Source organism: Corvus hawaiiensis, chromosome 26 (assembly GCF_020740725.1).
Source record: "Corvus hawaiiensis isolate bCorHaw1 chromosome 26, bCorHaw1.pri.cur, whole genome shotgun sequence".
Lineage (NCBI taxonomy): Eukaryota > Metazoa > Chordata > Aves > Passeriformes > Corvidae > Corvus > Corvus hawaiiensis.
This window is the reverse complement of record NC_063238.1, coordinates 43,977,567-43,995,702: the sequence shown is the minus strand read 5'-3', so window position 1 is coordinate 43,995,702 and position 18,136 is coordinate 43,977,567. Positions and strand designations below refer to the sequence as shown.

The window sequence follows — 18,136 nt, the reverse complement described above, 5'->3', positions numbered from 1 at the left end:
TTTGGGAGGGAGATGCTCCTTCTGCACTTCCTGCATCTCCAGAGGGGTTTCTTCTGGAATTTTATCCTATTTTGGGTGCAGTCAGAGCCACAGAGTGGCAGGTGCTGGGAAAAAAGAACAACCCCTCTTATCTGCACATCTGTCCCCACCTCCGCTTCCAGCATCCTTGGGAATCCCTTCCTTCACGTGCTTTGCTGTTGTCGGGGGGGGGGGCAGCAGCTCTCTGGATTCACAATTCCTACCACTTGGAATTGTGTCTTCCAACAATCCATTCATTTGGCTTTCCCTCCGCCATCTCCCAAAGCACCAGCAGGGGAATCATGGAATCATGGAATATCCTGAGTTGGAAGGGACCCACAAGGATCATCAAGGTCCAACTCCTGGCCCTGCACAATCCCACCCTGTGCCTGAAAGCTTTTTCCAAGCACTTCTGGAACTCTGCCAGGCTTGGTGCTGTGACCGCTTCCCTGGGGAGTTCCAGTGCCCAAAGACCCTCTAGATGAAGAACCTTTTCCTAAAATCCAGCCTAACCTTCCCTGACACAGGGACCTGAGTTTTTCCCTCAGGTCCTGGGCACCAGAGAGAAGAAATCGGTGCCTCCTTTGCTTCCCCTCATGAAAAGCATTTGCAGCATTTGGGTTGAGCTGCTGAGGAAACTTGGAGAGGTTTATAAGGAGAACAGAGATTCCAGAGAGGCCAGATATTTAATGGAGATGTTTCCAGAGGCTGCAGAGAAATGAGGGTGAAAAGGAGCTGGAAAAATAAACAATGACAAGGCAACAGAGGTTTTTCATTGCCAGATGTGTTCTGAATGCCTCTCCTTTCTCCTAAACAACACCTTTTGGAGGAATTTTGCTCTAGAAAAATCATGGGAATGCTTTAACTCGAGTCAAAGCTCCCAAATCTGCAAAACATTCCTCAGCCAAGGGATGACGCTCTGTGTTGTGCTTCCAACCCAAGCCTGGTAAACAACGGGGACAAAAGGGGCTTTGAGCTGTGCTGAGCGGAGCTGCCTCAGGCTGGAGCCCGGGGCTTCTCAGGATAAAGGGTTTCTTCCCAAGTTCTGCAGAACAGGGAATTTGCAGGGATGTGTCTCTCTTCTATTAATCAACTTCTTTTCTTCACTCCCTCTTACCATGCGAAGGAACCTTTTACTCTTATTTACACCACGATCTCTTCCCAACCCTCTTCAGGAATTTTTATTTCCCACCCTGAAGCAATCCCAGCCCCCTCCCTTCCCTCAACCCAAAACTCCTAATTTACTCATCACACAATATTTCCTCATAAAAAACAACAAAAAACAACAACAACAAAAAAGGGATTTGTGTGCTTTTTCTCCTGCGCGCCAGAATTTTTCTGCTCTCTGAAAGTACTGAGGAATCCCAGTCGGACAGGCTCTAATAATTAATATTTCATTGGGTTGGATTTATTCTTCCTGCAGTCATGGAGACAGAGGCTCCCCCAGCCTGCAGGAAAACACAGTTGGGAATTTCTTTTTGCTGCTTTAAAGCAAAACTGGCTGGGGTTTTTTGCTTGATTTGCTGTGCCTTTGCTGCAGAAAAACTTCCTTGTATCCATGGGATAATAGAAAGGGAATATAAATCATCCTGGGCTTGGTTGAAGAGCAAAGGGTTATTTTTCTACATCATAAAAGAATAAAGTAAAAGAGGAAAGGCTTAGATGGGATATTGGGAAGAAAATCTTTATTGGGAAGGGGGTGAGGCCCTGGAATGGATTTCCCAGGGAAGCTGTGGCTGCCCCATCCCTGAAAATGTTCAAGGCCAGGTTGGATGGGGCTGGGAGCAACCTGGGATAGGGGAAGGTGTTCCCATGGCAGGGGGTTGGAACTGGATGGTCCTGAAGGTTCCTTCCAACCCAAACCATTCCATGATCCTGTAATTCCCACTGCAGCTCAAGGATATGGAAATCTCTCCTCCCATAATGCCAATCAACCCTGGTGGCAATTACTCCTCTCCAAGACATCTGAGATGTGCAGGAAGGAGAGGAGGGTGTGATTCCCAACCACTAATTTTGACCTGGAATTAGGGCCAGTCGGGACCACAGAAAGATGGGAGTCATTAACGCACGGATGAGGCTGCCCGGAAAATGACCCTGAGCTGTGTCCTGCAAGGCAACATCCACCCCTTGGATTGGGAAGGTGTATCCTAAACAAAAAGGGGTTGGCAAAATCTTTTTCTCCTCACTCCAGACCACTCTGAGCTTCTCTGACCCCATCCAAAGGCTTGGACAGAGGTGAAGATGCTCCAGAGGCTCATCCTGGCGTTATTGCAGGAATCTGGGGAGGGAACACCCAACCTGATGAACATGGGGACAGAGGGGAGAGGGAGATACTGTCCTCCAAGGCATGGAAAAAGCTCCTTGGAGGCAGAATTCCCTGAGCATGGCACTGGAAGAGGCAGCACAAAGCAAACACAGAGCCCTTTCAGCGGCTGGAGCCGGCAGGGTCACGTGGAATTGACATGGAGCAACACTTCCACATGGAATAATAAATGCCTGGCCATGGATAATAACCAGTTTCAATACCTCAGGGACGTGCTGGATGGAGTCGTGACGTGGTTCCTTCAGGTCCTGAAGGAACCTTTGCTATCAGAGCCACCAACAGCCAAATCCTGTGGAGAAATTTATCCCTGTGCCAATCCATGTGTGTGGGCAAGGCTGAGGGAGTGCTGGGAGGGAGGGAGGAATGGGATAGAGACATCAAACCTTGAAGAAGAGGGAGAACAATTCCCAAGGCAGGGATCCATGGAAGAAGGGACATCAGATGGTGACGTGTGACCGGTGGCCACCTCATTGTCGCCCCTGCCACCCCCAACGTGAGATGAGTGTTGGGCCAGGCAGGAAAACCCCAAACCTCCTCTCTGAGGCACAGCAACCCCAGAGGTGTTTCCTAATTCTTTGTAGGGTTCAGGGAAGGGGGTGAGGTCCTCGTTTGGTTTGGGGAGTAACCAAGAGCACTGGGATTCCAGAGTGACCGGCTGGGGCATGGAAACCAGGGAAGATGGAGAGGGGAGAAGTGACCTGGCTGTTCCCAGCAGGTACCAGAGATGCACAAACACGTCTCTGAGCTCGTGACAGTTTCCTGCTGGGAGTTTGGGTGGAAAAGCTGCAGGGAATGCAGCTTTGGGGGAAATTCCAGCTTTTGGGGGAAACCAGGAATGTTCCAAACCAAGAGCTGGAAGCTGAAATCACTGGAGCTGCTTGGGGGTCAAGATGGAGTGAAACAAAAAATCAAAAATGTGCTTTTTAAAATTTTAATTCTCCTTTTTTTTAACTTTTGACTTAATGAAACACGTTGGATTTCCAGCATTCCAAACTGAAATAACTTTTGGGGATTCGTGTCCTGGCCTTATCTAAATGCTGGATGCCTCAGTCTGTATCTTCTCCCCAAATTGCAGATATTGGGGCCCCCCCCTGCCAGGACAGCACCTGAGTGGCTCCATGGAGACCCCCAAATCTTTCCAGAGGCCCTGGGTGAGTGAATCCAAAGGATCGACCCTTTCCATGCCTAAATGAGTTGTTTTGAATCCCAGACTGAGTGAGGAAAATAAAACCAACTTAAAAAAAAAAGGTGGCAAAACTATAAAAAACCCACCTGCCTACGAGGTGGAATTTGATAGAAGTTGGCACTTTTCCATAAAATTTCCATGTCTGGGACATTAATGAATATTCTGAACTGAGGGACAGGGAGACACAACAATAAAAACCCCACTTTCCTGGGAAATTCTGGCTGGTTTCCAGCACGAAGAGCCGGAAAACCCCACGAGAGGGAGCTGCTGCCTCTGTCCCAGGCCACGGAATTGTGCCAGCCCATGGAAAGCCGCTGATCCAGGAGCAATTTCCAGGGAAAAAAAGCGAGCAGCCGTGTGAGGGATGAGCCGGCTGGGCTGGAAGCAGCCCAGGGAAGGATCCACGCAGGCTGTGGGTCCATCCTGCTGATTCCAGTTCCTGGCTGTTCTCCAGTGTCTGCTCGCTCCCGCGCCGTCGGCAATCTGGGATGTGACTTGCTTTGGACTCTGGGATAATTCTGGAGCATCCAATACCCTGTGTTAGAATGGGGCATTTCCATCCAAATCCCGAAGCCCTGCACGGTTTTAATCCAGAGCTTGTAACCATGGGCAGCTTGGAAGGAAATGTGACCCTCTGTCCCACTCCTGGGAATCCCCGAAATTGTTGGGATGGGCCTGGCAGCATGAAGGGAACTTTATTTTCTTGGCACCCATGGAATTTTGGCGAGTAAAGGGGGGATCAGATCGGATGGGGCTGTGCCTTTTTGCCCCATTCTGGGTGCCTTTTCCTGATTTTCCTACACATTCCCTCTTTGCAGGGACTCCTTGAGCATCTTCCTGTCCCTGACTCCCTCCAGGAATGGCCACAGCCAAAACACAGGGCCAGCACTTGGCCTAATAATGGAAATTCCGCTTTTTTCCTCCTCTTCTCTGAGCTGTCACCCTGTCTTCGACCTGATTCCTTCAGCAATTCCAGGGAAGTGGAGCAGGGAAGAAGTTCTCCGAGTTTTTTTATTGGGAGAGTGTGTTCCAGGTTGGACTTCAAGCTTTTCCACCACTTCCCCGTGTCTGACCTCGGGAGAGTCACTCAGTGTCTGATTCATGTGATAAAAATGGAGATAACAACTCCAGGTGACCTGGAGGGCTCTTTGGATCTCAGTCCCTTGGGAATGTTTCATCCAGCTGGCCCAGGGATGACCTTGGAGCAGGATCAGGAGGGTCAGGTGCCCACCCACAGTGTCTGTGCCTCTCCCAGGTCCCTGCAGCTCCGTGCTGCTCCAACTCCTCCTTCCCAGAAACTGTGGAGGCAACGCCGGGGCTGCTCCCACGTCGCTCCCTCCTCCGGAAATGCTGTTCCTTGACTCACTGGAAAGCTTTTGTTGGGAGTTCTCTTCGAAACCAGGCCTGCAAACGCTGCAGAAAGACATTCCTGCCCTCCTCCCTGTCACAAAGGAGCTTGATGTGGACACAGAGGAGCAGATGAGGGTGTGGCCATTGCTCAGGGCCTCGGTCACTTGGCCGCTGGCTGATTTGGTGTCACCAGGGTGACAACACGATGGGTTGAGGCTGCCCAGCAGGTCTGGTGGGATCCAGGACCCCTTGTTCAACTTGGAGGGTCTTGAAGGTGTAAACAGAGGAGGTCTGAGACCAGGATTTGGTCCCTGGAATGAGGTGGGTTCCAGGATGGGATGCAGAGCCCTGTGTCCTCAGAAAACCTTGGAAAGCTCCACTGACCTGCCTCCCCCTCCAGCAGCTGCCCCCTCCCCAGCACTATCACAGCTCTGCCACAGCGCCCAGGAGAGCAAAGAGGATCTCAGGGATGAGCTCCACCCTGGAAAAGTGGGAAACTGGTTTGTCTGCTCATCAGCCAGCTCCCAGCTGGATGTCAGCAGGGAGTGAGGGAGGTGGTGCTTTACCCCTGCCCCACAGCAGAAAAACCCCAAAGAATCCTGGAATAGTTTGGATTGGAAAGGACCTTAAAGCTCATCCCATTCCACCCCCTAACCTTTCACCAGACCAGGCTGCTCCAAGCCCTGTCCAACCTGGCCTTGGGCACTTCCAGGGATGGGGCAGCCACAGCTTCTCTGGGCACCCTGTGCCAGGGCTTCCCCACCCTCCCAGGGAGGAATTCCTTCCTAACATCTGACCCGAATCTCCCCTCTTGCAGTTTAAAAATGTTTCTCTTTTCCCTATGCTTAGAATTCCATGCTTTCCCTGGACACGTGGCCCTTGCTGCAGGGTTGGATTATCTGCAGACAGATGCTCTTCCCAAGGTTTGCTGCCTGCTTCTGGGGCTGACGGGTTCTGGCGAAGCAGAGCCTGGTGGTTTTCTGCATTTAACCACATTTCATTTGCTAAAATACCCCCAGTCCCCAAGGTTTGGTGGCAGAAACACAGAGCTTCCCCTGGATGCTGTCCTGCTTCCAAGGAAACCGGCAGGAGTGGTGTTCAGGCATTCCTGAAATGGTCTTTCCTCTTCTCTGCAGCAAGAGGGAGCTGGGTTGGAGGCTGCCCCATCAGTGTCCCCACAGATCGTGTCACCTCCCACCCCAAATCCTCCACCCTAAAGTCGGCACCGCAGGAACAGGAAGAAGCAAACACGTGAAGGATCCCGAGGTTAAATCCTATGGGGAGAGGCTCCATGCAGGCAGATAAACAGCACAGGGCAGGGGATGTCCCCCAGCTGTGAGGACATGTGGCACAGCGTGCTTGTGGCACCCTTTCCATCCCCAAAACACATCCCAATCCGTCTCCTGGGCATGGACCGGGTGGAGTTTCTTGGCATGGGAGTGTCGATAATGGGAAAATGCCAAGTTTTTGAATGATTTACTGGTGTAGAAGTTTATTCACAGCTCTTCTTCATTATCAGAGCACTTTGTGAACCTGCCCAGGACCACCAGCTGGCTGAGAAACCCAAAGGAAGCAATTCCTGAGGATTCCTGAGGATTGCTTGGATGGCGTGGTGCATCCTCCTCTCTTCTGGTCACCCTTCCCCAGGGGAATGAGATGGATCAGAGGGGGTGGGCAGGACCCATCCCACCACCAGGACCAGGTGGCAGTGAGGACAGAGGGGATGTCATGTCTGGATTTAGGCTCTGGAAGTGCCACCAGAGGCTCCGCTTAGGGCTGTGGAGGAGAGGAGATTCCCAGGATGTCTCTGGGAAAGCCATGCCCAGGGAACAAAGGCAGAACTTTTGGTCTCCAGGTGCTCAGCCGATCCCAAATTTGGTTCTGTTTGCACTTCCTTCATCCCATTTCCCTTTCAGCTGGAAGGAAAGTGGATTTTCTTCCACGTGGGGAGGCAGGGAGCAAAACTGGGGCCTGATGCCAAGAAATAGCATTGCAGAATGTTGTTCCAGAAATGGAAGGATAAGTTTCTGGGAATTTTCATGGACCTCTTTTTCCATTGGAGATCCTCCTTCCTTCCTCCTCCCCTGCTCCTTGAGAGGAGGGAGACTAAGGAGCCAAATCTCTCCCATGCCTGTGACTTTGGGAATGCCTCTCCCTGTTCAGACTCGATTTCAAGGCCCTGGAATTCTTTGCTGAAACATTTTTAAAATCCCCTCAAGACCTGGTTGTCCTTTTCCTGACAGCTTTAATAATTTGGGAATGAGTCAAAGCCTGGAACACGATGTGCACAATCAACATGGGGCAAGTTGTTCCCACTGTGCCCTTTCCTTGGCAAGCAGGTGGTGCCTTCAAAGCCAGGGTGGATTTTCAACCCTTCTGTTGCTCCCTGGATTGTGTGGATGGATTTTGATTCCCATGCCACTCCCAGGCTGCCATCCATGAGGTTTCCAAGCTGGGCTTGGAGGGGATGCTCTGCCAGTGGATGGGTTTGATTTTGGCACTTGAGCTGCTCTCACCAAACCCCAGGGGTGGTGGGAAGAAGCCAAACGCAGCTGAAATGTGCAGGGATGCACCTGAGCTGGACTAATAACTTTCCCTCCTTCTGTCCCACCCTGACAAAACCATTCCCCACCTTCCCAAAATAATAATAATAATTAAAAAAAACCCCAAACAACAACACAGCCTTGAATTTTTGGCCAACCCTCCTGGGAAAGTGCCCATCAGCTCTTCCAGTGAAGGACACGATGGAGTTCTCAGATAGGACTGTTTGTTCCTGTGCCCTGGTGGCCACACCCGTGGGGCTGGGATGGTTTCAGCCAGGATTTTTCCTGGCTCTGGAGCTCCTCTGCAAGCGTGGGCTCTCCCTGGGGACAGCCTTGCTGTCCCTGACCGTGGCTGGGGAGGTTTCAGCGGGGTCATTACACGAGGTGTGACAAGTTTCTGGACGTAACGAGGACCAGCCCAACCGGGCTTTTGATGCCGTGCCTGGCTGTGGTGGCGGGAGCGAGGCAGGAGAGAAACCGGAGCATCCGGATCTTCCCACACATGGGCTGAGTTTTTTCCATTCTCATTGGATTTTTCTGGTCTCACTTGGGATCTTCTTGAGAAAAAACTCGACCCAGAGAAGTTAAAACAAATGAAGAGTAGCGATAGGGTGAGGGGGAGTGGATTAAAACTGGAAAAGGGTGGATTTAGATGGGATATTGGGAAGGAATTCCTCCCTGGGAGGGTGGGGAGGCCCTGGCACAGGTTGCCCAGAGAAGCTGTGGCTGCTCCATCCCTGGAAGTGTTCCAGGACAGGGTGGACGGGGCTTGGAGCAACCTGGGATAGTGGGAGGTGTGCCTGCCCATGGCAGGGAGCTGGAATTCAATGATCTTTAAATTCCCTTCCAATCCAAACAATTCTGTGATTCCATGAAGAGCAGACAGATTTTCTATGGAGCTCATCCTACATTTTCCACAGATAAAAAAAACTTATTTATCTCTTTTGATTCCCAGCTTTCACCTAAGCTTGGAAATTCCAGCTCTTGGCTCCAGTGCAGAGGATCACTTCCATGCCTGGAACACCCATCGTGGAAGAGATGAGTCAGGAACCCAAAGCACATTGAAATGAGTAGATATGGAAAATGTTGGTTCTTATGGAAGATGACCCAAAATGCAGATGACTGAAGCTGTCTTGGAGGCCCTGCAGACACCCGGGGATGTCCTCAAAATGCCACCAAAGCTGTGTCACACCAGCCTGGCAGGTTCTGGTGACAGCTCCCTACACCATCCTGGATCTTGGAGTTTAATTTAAAAACACCCACAAAATAAACACAGAACCCCCACAGTGCTCACAGAGGTGTTGTGAAGACAAACACAGCAGCTGTCACCTACTTGTCTTCTTCAAACCCTGGCCAAAATATTCCATGGCAAAGATTTTGGTCCTCTTTCTGTAATTATTTGTCCTGGCATGGTTGAGATTCCTATCACAGGCCAAGATTTCCAAAGAGGGATCAGATCTTGTCAGGGCCTGTGGGATCATGTGGTGCAGGGGATGATCCCATTTTAGCTCCTGCATGTTGACTCCTCGTGTTATGAAACAGGATCAGGAGGGTTGGATTGGACAAGAGGAAATTTCCACTTTCAGTGAAAAAAAAATGGCAGATGTGGGATTTGTCAGGGAGAGGGGTTATTTCTTCCCAAATATTGTTGCAGCCAGTGGTGCCCTCCTTGAGGGGGACTGGAATGAATTCTTTTTTGGAAATTCCAAGAGGATACTGGATTTTTCTCCTCTCTTTTCTTCTTTTCTTTCTGTTCCCAACCACCCTCTTCACTGCCCTTTTCGCCTCAGACCCCGCAGGTCTCCAACCTTCCCATTCCTGGCTGTGGAGATGCCACCACCAAATAACAAACCTTGGCCCTGGCTCCGAGGAGGGTGATTCACGTCCATAACTCCCTTTCCTCCACAAACAGGGTGGTTACATCCAAGTGGCTTCCAAGGAGCAGCCCCATGCCAGGGCACTGTCCAGGCTGGGGTGTGCCCAAGCCATGTTGGTGGCCCAACGCCTTGGGTGGCGTTGGTGCCCTGTTTGATGACAGAGTCAGGATCTGGCCTTTCCATCCGGATTTTGGTGGGGGTGTGAATCATGGAGGTTGACTCCGGGCATGATGGTGCTGTTTGATGTCGCTCCAAGCTGATGGGGCTGAAGTATCCCTTAGGATCTTGGAGGTTGAGGGAATGTGATGAAATGGCTTCGGTTCCCTGTTGGCTGCAGCACCAAAGGACTCAAGTTCCTCAACTCTTGAGATCAACAGGAAGGCTCCTGGTGACTGTCACAGCTGCTGAGTTGGAAGTCACAGAATCATGGAATGTTTGGGGTTGAAAGGGATCTTAAAGACCATCTCATTCCAACCCCAGCCATGGGCAGGGATGTCTCCTATTACCTCATGCTGCTCCAAGCTCCATCCAACCTGGCCTTGAAGTCCACCTGGATCACTCTGTATTTCAGCCACACATGGTGGATTTGGGCTACTCCCGTCCTTCCCAGCTGGAAGTTTGGTAGCCTCTGCCCTGGGAATGACCTGAGGAGCTGTGTCCTGTTGTTTGGAGCCTGCCAGAACAGCTGTGCCAGGTGTGCTTTGGGAAAGAGAGGAACGGAGCAGGCTGCCTGCAGCAGGCCTTAGGTGGAAAAGGCAAAATGTCACTCTTGGCTTTTCCTTTCTTCCAGGGGTTTCTGGATCCCATGATTTCCCCCTCCTCCTCCTTCACCAAACCCATTGCAGGTCCAGGTGAAGCAACCTGGCCTCCGTTGAGCCTCCAAAGAAGGAGGAGAGGACAAAACCAGATCAGCCTGGTGTTGTCTGGAGTCAGACTGGACCTCTTGCACCATCTGAGTGACTCAGGGACATGAGGAGCACCATCGATGTCTTCCCACCTTATCCATGGCCTCTCCCTTCCCTTTTGAGGCTGCACTTCCCAACCCTGCGCTGAAGCAGAGATTCCTCCCTGCACCATTGAGGGGAGCTGAGATTGGAGCCACCCTCCAGAGAGAAAAAAGGGGAGAAAGTGGGAAGTGTTGACATTTAAACTCCTCTGGATCTGCCTCCATCCCATCCCTCCATCCCGGATTGAAACCACGCTTTGTCTGACTCCAGTTACACAAAAAGGCCTGGCCTTGCACAAGGCATTCCCAAAGTCTGGCACAAACACCCTCTGTGGCTGCCAAGCCCCAAGTGGGTGAAGGTTTCTTTTTCCTAAAACTCCCAGGCCCTGTTAACTGTTTAATTCCCTTTGTGACACTCACTGGGTGACACCCATCAGGTGACACCCACCTGGCCCAGTTTCTGCTGCAAGAGTCACCCTGCTGCCCTCCCCTCACCCTGCTTTTTTTACGCCCCTGGGAAATGGTTTTAACACCTCCCCGCTGTGTTCTCCTGGCACCATCTGCACTCCCACTCCCTCAGTTCTCTTTGCCCTGGATTTTCTTCCATCTCTTTTCACCCTTTGCTTGGAAAAACTGGATTCTGCTTCCAAAGGCACTGTTCCCCCCAGTGCCATGGTGCTGGTTGGAGCCCAGAGCCCTTGCAGTGGCCCTGGGCGTGACTGCAATGCCAACAGGGCCTAAGAATAGTGTGGATTTGGGACCTGGCCAGAGCCTGGGGTGCCTCCCAAAGCCTTGGCAGCCTCCTCCAGGGACACTGGGATAGAGGTCAGGTGATGCCCTGGATCCTTTCCCCATCCAGGTTGCACAAGAGCCCCCAGTGTTTGGTTAAACTGGGATTTGGGGAGTTCTGCAGTTTCCCAGCCTCTTGAAGGGCTGTTTTTAGCACCTGAACAGGACCTGCACATAAGAAAATGGACATTTTCCACATAGAAGGGACTTCCCTCCCATCCCATCTTATTCCTTTCCCTCACTCTGCCTGTCCTTAATTATTTCCCCCCAAGCTTTGTGTGCTTGCCTTGAATTATTTTGCTTTGCACCAATATTTCCCCTCTCCCTCCTTCTCTCTTTCCACTTCTGTGTGAAATATTAATCTTGTTTATTATTATTATTATTAACCTCCCCTCTCTCTAATCTATTTAAAAGCTCTCTCACATTCCCACTTCCCACAGCCCATTTCTCACTTGACATTTTTTTCTATTCAGCTGCACTTCGCTTTAACAGCCTCATTTATTTACTGCTCATTTATTTGTTTTAATTCCAAAGCTTTTCTCCTTGCTTGTTGTGGGCTGTGTTCAAGCCTTGTTCCCTCTTCCCACTGAGGAGCTGCATTTTTCTGCTCGATTGGCTCCGAGATGAGCTGGATTTGGGGCAATAATTCATTTTCATTTTGGGATTTTTGATGGGATGGAAGGGAAGTTTCATTTTCCATTTTTCCAGCTGCCTGAGACAGCCCTGGTGTTATACATTAAACAAACATGTGGATTAATACCTGTTTTTTCCCTCCCCGCTCCAGCAGATCCCGTTTCCTGCCTGATGTTTTTCATGCCTGTATTTATAAGGAATCTTGCTCAGAGAGAATTTTTTTTTTCCCCCAGATTATTTCTGAAATCTTGTTGCTGCATTATCTGTCACGTGGGCCTTTCGCATCCTCCCCAAAGGATGAAATTGTTCAAGATTCTTGCTCAAGGTCAGACCAGAGGGAAGGATGGAAAACTTGGAACACTGGGGGCTCATCCCCTCCACCCTCTGGACACTGAGACAGAATCACTGAGGGTTGAAGCTGCTGCAGAAAAGGAGGAATTGGGCAAAGAAAAAATGATTGGAAGCAAAAAAAAACTCATAAAAGGGGTTGGGAATGGGTCCAGCTTTCCAGGATTTTGCAGGCAGGTGGGCCCAGGAAGAGACTATGAAGAGACTTCCCAGGTTCCCCAGGGAAGTAATCACAGCTCCAAGACTGCCAGAGTTCCAGAAGAGCTTGGAAAAAGCTCTCAGTGGGATTTTTTGGGGTGTCCTGTGCAGGGCTGGAGCTGGACTCATTGATCCTTTTGGGTCCCTCCCAACTCAAGGTATCCTGTGGTTCTGTGATTCATTTGGGGAAAACAAAGAGTACCTGGATGTTCTTTCTTCTGTTCCCACACCATTTGGGACCTTACAAACCTTGACCCTGAGCTCCCCTTGGTCATTTCTCTCTAAAGGGTCCTGCCAAGACTTTTGGACCAGGATTTCTTTTATTTCTCTGTCATTTTCACTCCCATTTGTCGATTTTTAACTCCTGCAGGTGTTTCCATGCACTTTGCGCCTCTCCTGCACCCTGAGTCATTTGGCTCTTCTGCACCCTGAGTCAAGAGGTGTTGTGGGAGCAGAAGGAGGGAGCCCAGAAAGACTGGAAAGGTCACGGGGGACTGGAAAAACCTGACAGAGTCCAGAGCTGGTCTCAAGAGAGCAACAAACATTGTCACCTGGAAACCCTGGGTGGTTCTGGAGGACAGAAGAACAAAACAGGGATCCCATCCCTGTCCAACCATGGGAGCCTCTGAGTGACATCTCCAGGCACAAAGAGCGGGATCAGCGGGGGAACAAGAGGATCTTTAAGGTCCCTTTCAGCCCAAACCTTTCCATGATTCCATGATTGTAGGAACGCTGCTGTTTCCTGCTTAAAGCATTTTGCACAAGTGAGATAATTCCGAATGGCTCTGGACAATCCAGAAATCTTTCCTTGCCTCCTCTCCCACTTCCCAGAGATATTAAGCTCCCATTCCATGGAAGAGAGAAAGGAAGGAGGGTGCCAGCAAGCAAGGAGCCACCCCAGCCAGGCACGACTGCCTCTGACTCGCTCCAGGTTTCGTGGCTCAGCCCAAGAAGGGACTCCCGTGTTTGGATCAGCTAAATTGCTCCCCAAATTAGCAATGCAGACAGGAGTAGGCCTCGGAAAAAAAGATGGGATGAGAAGGGGAGGTAAAAAAACATTGCTATCTGCAGCCTCATAATAGGCTGCTACGCACAAACACACCCAGCACTGATCACATCTTGGGTGCTGGCACTGCCCAAACCTCAAATTATTGCAATCAAAGGAAGCCAGAGAGGAGCCCGTGCTGGTATAAAACCTTCCTGGCGTGCATCTTCCCCCACTGCTCTGGCTCTGAGGGCACAAGGACCAACCATGAAGGCTTTTCTGGTTGCCCTGCTGGCTGCAGTGCTGTGTGCCCAGCAAGGTAAGGAGCTCCGGAGGCTGGGAGAGCCAGAGGAGAGGAAAAACAAGGAGATAGAGGAGGGACAAGAGGGTTTGGCAGCTTTTGTTGCAGCTGCTGAGGTCTTGGTGGGGTTTTTTCGGCGTCAGCCACGGCGAGAAATATTTGGTGTGGTTGAGTCTTCACTCCTGGGTGGGTTCTCTGTAACCCAGAGGAGAAGAATTCTGGTTTCTCACACCCTCAGATATCCACCTCCAACCACTCAGAGCTGAAGACACGACCTGAAAAACGCTGACAGGAATCAAGCAGGGCTCAGAGTTTTTGCCTTTGGTTTGGTTTTTGTTCCTGAATGAAACTTGAGGAGCTGTTGTGGACGAAAGCGTGGCTGGTCTTGGCACCACATCTCCTGCCAGCGCTTCACTTTATTCCCCACAATTCCCATTAAGTAGCAAGGCTGCTGGCAGATATTTGGAGGCCTCAGAGCTCTTTGCTCCTAAATTGGAAGAGCTGTTAAGTGCCTGGGAGTATTTGGAATGGGATGCACAACGCTCTGCTCTTGTCCTCTTTAAAAGGAGGTGCAGCCCTACCTGGATAATTGTGGGGGAATATCCAGTTGGGAAATATTGGCTCTGGGCATGGGTTTGCCAGCCCGAGGAGCAGAGTTTGCACCGTTAGAGTTATTTCTGGCTGCATTTGCAAAGCTCCAGCTAATGGAGGGTGGAGGGAAGACGCAGGAAAGGCTTTAGAGCAGCTCTAATGGCTCAAGCTGTTATTGTTTCCTGGCTGGAAGGGATTTTCCTTGGATCACTTAGGGAACATCAGTGCTTTCAGTTGCTCTCAGGCACGTGCTGAGGACTCGGCTCCATCTGCAGCAGGAAGTGGTTTGGGAAATTTGGCAGAAAAACAGATCAGGGAGCGCTCCAGAGTCTGTAAAACGCAATAATTCTTGCCAGGTCTGGGTTTTTCTTTGCCTGCAAAAGAACAGGAGCCCCCAGCTCGGGTCAGGGAACCTCCAGAGGAGAGGTGGGAGGCTGAAAATTCCCAAGTGATGGAGAAATAGTGAGAGATGAGAAGGAGAACTTAAATCCGGTTTGCAACAAGGCTGATTTTACCTCCTGCTATGCAGAACACCTGAGCTTGCAACACCTGGCACTGGAAAGGAGCAGAGAATCAGCAAATGATAAAATGGTTTGGATTGGAAAGGACCTTAAAGATCTTCCTGTTCCACCCCCTGCCATGGGCAGGGCACTTTCCACTATCCCAGGTTGTTCCAAGCCCCGTCCAACTTTCCTTGAAGCATCTGGGAAGGTTTCAGAGCATGTCAGTCCTACGCTGAGACACCCAGAGCTCCCCAGATCACAGAGGGGAGGCTTTTTTTTCCTCCTGCTTGGGATAGTTAGAGACTAAAAGGGATTTCAACTCTCTTTTAAAACTGCTTCTGGAATTGTTTAACCAAGTGTCATGGGCAGACGCAACCTCAGACAAGAGCTTGAATCAAGAACAAACTTTGGAGGGTCACTGGGAAGGGATTCCTTGCTAAAAACAAGCCCAAGTTCAATTGGAAGGGGCTGTTCTGTGCAAAAAGAGCCTTCCCAGGCTGAGAAAGTCGGGAAAAACAGAACCAGGGAAATCTCAGCCTCATGGAGACCCCTTGCTGGTTTGTAATTTTTGTTCACCTTTAGCCAAGAGCTCTTCACCGCTGGTGACAATGGAGCAGGATTTCCTGAGAGCAGCCCAGCTGCCTCTGTTACCCCTGCCCCGAAATGAGGAGCATTCCTTGGAATTTTGGGCAGGAGGGAAATAACTTCCACCAATTGTGAATCCACCTCCAGGGAACGAGAAGGCACATCTGTGTTCTAATGGCCAGCCTGGAAGTTTGATTAAATTTACTTCAGTTGTGCCCAGCAATATCCCACTTTCTTCTGGCTCGGTGATAAACCTGGCTCGGCACTGAGGAAAAAATTCCATGGAGAACATGTTGTTCCAGGTCCTGATAGGAATAATCCATCCATTGTCCAGGACAGCCTCTCCCAGGGAACTCCCTTTATTGTGGTGCCTCAGTAATTTGGCTCCCAGGGGTATCATGACTCATTAATTAATTCATGTATGGGCAGGGTTTTGCAGCTGTAGAGGGAAAACATTTAAAACTGAGCTCTAGAATTGGACCAGTTCCTCCTCTCCTTGCCAGACTTTGCTTTTGGAGGTTGGTTTTCCACAAGGCCAACGTGGATCCTGGGGAGAAGAAAAAACCACCTGAAAATGCTGCTCAGGCTGAAAAATGTAAATTTAACCACCTAAAATCTCCAGTCCAGGAAGAAAACTTGGTTTGTTTTCTATCTTTGCTTCCTCAGCTCCATTAATCCAACCCAAACTTATTTCCCTTGCTGTGAAAAGTTGTTCACACCAGACTCTTCCCTTTGTATTTTCCAAGGCTTTTGGCACCTTTTTTCCCAGGAGGCAACTGCTGGGAACCACTAATCTGTGTCGTGGGTGTTTTTTCCAGCTTCCTCCCTGTTTTGCTACACCTGTGACAATGAACATTCCAACTGGAACTGCTTGAAAACCTACAAGTGTGAGGACCATGAGAAATACTGCACGACCACGTACAGCTCTGTTGGCTTTGGTGAGTCCCAGAAATTGGATTTTTTTCCTCTAGAGACATTGCTGGGGAATTTTGTTTTAGGGAATTGATTGGTTTTATTGGAAAGGATGATTCTGAGGTTTAAGTGTCCCAATGTGATGGGTGTGAATCCCTCGCTGTGCATCTTGAAGATACCTCAAATATCTCTTTGAGGTAGAAGGGACCTTCAGGATCACCTCGTTCCAGGGACTCCTCCCACTAGACCAGGTTGCTCCAGCCTGGCCTTGGACACTTCCAGGGATGGGGCAGCCACAGCTTCTCTGGAAAACCTGTACCAGGCCCTCATCACCTTGTGGAAGGGCTGGCTGGAGCACCCAGATTTCAGGAGCAGCCTCTGGTGTTTGATCTGAGATGTTTTGGGATGGAGAATGGAAAGGGGTTGGGTGTCAAGAACAGGATTTTAAAATCTGGGAATGCATTGGAATTGCTGTTCTACAGGAATCACAGAATCATTTAGGTTGGGAAAGACCTCCAAGATCTCAAGGCCAACCTTTGACTGGCTACCACCTGGGCAACCAGACCAGCAATTTAGGCTGGTGTGGGTTTCCATCAAGGACTTTCCAGTGTCCCACATTTTATCTAGGGATTGTGGATTCACACCCAGCCCCATCAACCCCCCTGTGAGCTTTAATTGCTGTGAGGAAAATTAGGCAAATTGCAAATCCACCTCCTCTGCTCAGCTCTTCCAGAAGAATCCTAAATCCCAGATCTCCTTTCTTATCCCTTCTCCACCTAGGCAAGGATATAGGACACCGCATCACCAAGAAATGCTCTGTGGACTGTCCTGAGACCAACGTGGACTTCGGGATGGCCGCTTATTCCACCAAGTGCTGCAGCACCTCCCTGTGCAACTTCAGCGGCGCCAACAGCATCCGGATCAACTACGCCGTGATCCTGCTGGGAATCGTGGGAAGTTTGATCTGTGTCCTCAGGGCAGGATTGTGATCAGGGGTGGCAGAAGATGTGACCACCCGAGAAGCCACAAGGTATTCCCCAAGTGAGAAACCTCAGCCAAATGTTCCCAACAGCGACCCCGTTTTATTCCCAGACACTGCTTCAGATCCCAACGTGACACGGCAGTGTAGCTCCTATTTTTCCCCCCTGTTGTTTTATATTAATTTTTCCCTGGAAAAGCTCTTTTGATAGCACGTGTGTGATAACTGTCAGGAAAAATAAAGATTTGTGTTATTCTAGAGTGTGTTTGTTGTATCCACACCAGGACCAGCCTGAGAAATCAGCTTGGCTTCACATTGAATTCCTCTTTTTAGCACTTGGAAGACTTCTCCAGGCCTTTCCCAACTTTCTTCCATCCAGCAGCTCCAGACACTCCACAGAGCTTGATGGTCTCCCAGACCCCTCAGAGATAAGGAACGGTGTCAGTCTGGAAAGGTCAGAGATGTTTGTGTTATTCCCATTGCAGACAACAGTGGGAATTGTTTTGTAGATGCTGAGACAGGACCAGGAATTTGGTCCTGCAGGAATTTGCACCGGGAAGTTCTCCTGGGATCTCTGCAAGGTGGGTTGTTCCAGCTTTTAAAACAGGTAAAGGTCTCACCCCAAGATGCTGGAGATGTCCAAGGTAAGGAAAACACTGCTGGAATCTGTCCTTACGGAAAGGCCACGCCAGTGCCTGCTTGGAGATGCTGCTGAATGATTGCTCCTGATTTTCCTGTGGGAAATGGGCAGGAAGAGCCTGGAAAAGGTGATGGTGTCTGAGTTGGTTGGGAGGTCTCTGCTCCGTCCCTTTCCAGGGTTTCTGCTGCATTTCCAGGCTTGGGGATGGAGGAGATGGGATGGAGATCCACTGCAGCTCTTGGGATGGAGATTCCCTTCTGCTCTTGGAGGAGCAGAACTACAGCTAAAACAGGCAAATAAAATAATCTTGGAGCTGGGGAGTGTGGGATTCCCAGCTTGAAAGTGCAGCACTGAATTTTGGGAAGGTTTTTATAGAGGCACCTGGAAAAAAGGCCTCCAGCCCGGTTTTATTTGAGGGGAATCCTGCTC

The 18,136-nt window shown here is 50.2% G+C and overlaps 1 protein-coding gene across 1 annotated transcript; it reads left to right on the top strand.

Moving 5' to 3' along the window:
- The first annotated feature begins 13,350 nt into the window (after positions 1 to 13,350).
- LOC125317212 (lymphocyte antigen 6E-like) lies at positions 13,351 to 17,325 on the top strand. The gene is made up of 3 exons (XM_048286918.1): positions 13,351 to 13,515; positions 15,995 to 16,114; positions 16,869 to 17,325. Exons 1-3 carry the CDS (start codon positions 13,464 to 13,466, stop codon positions 17,075 to 17,077), a joined length of 381 nt encoding a protein of 126 aa, XP_048142875.1. The 5' UTR covers positions 13,351 to 13,463; the 3' UTR covers positions 17,078 to 17,325.
- The last annotated feature ends 811 nt before the right edge of the window (positions 17,326 to 18,136 follow it).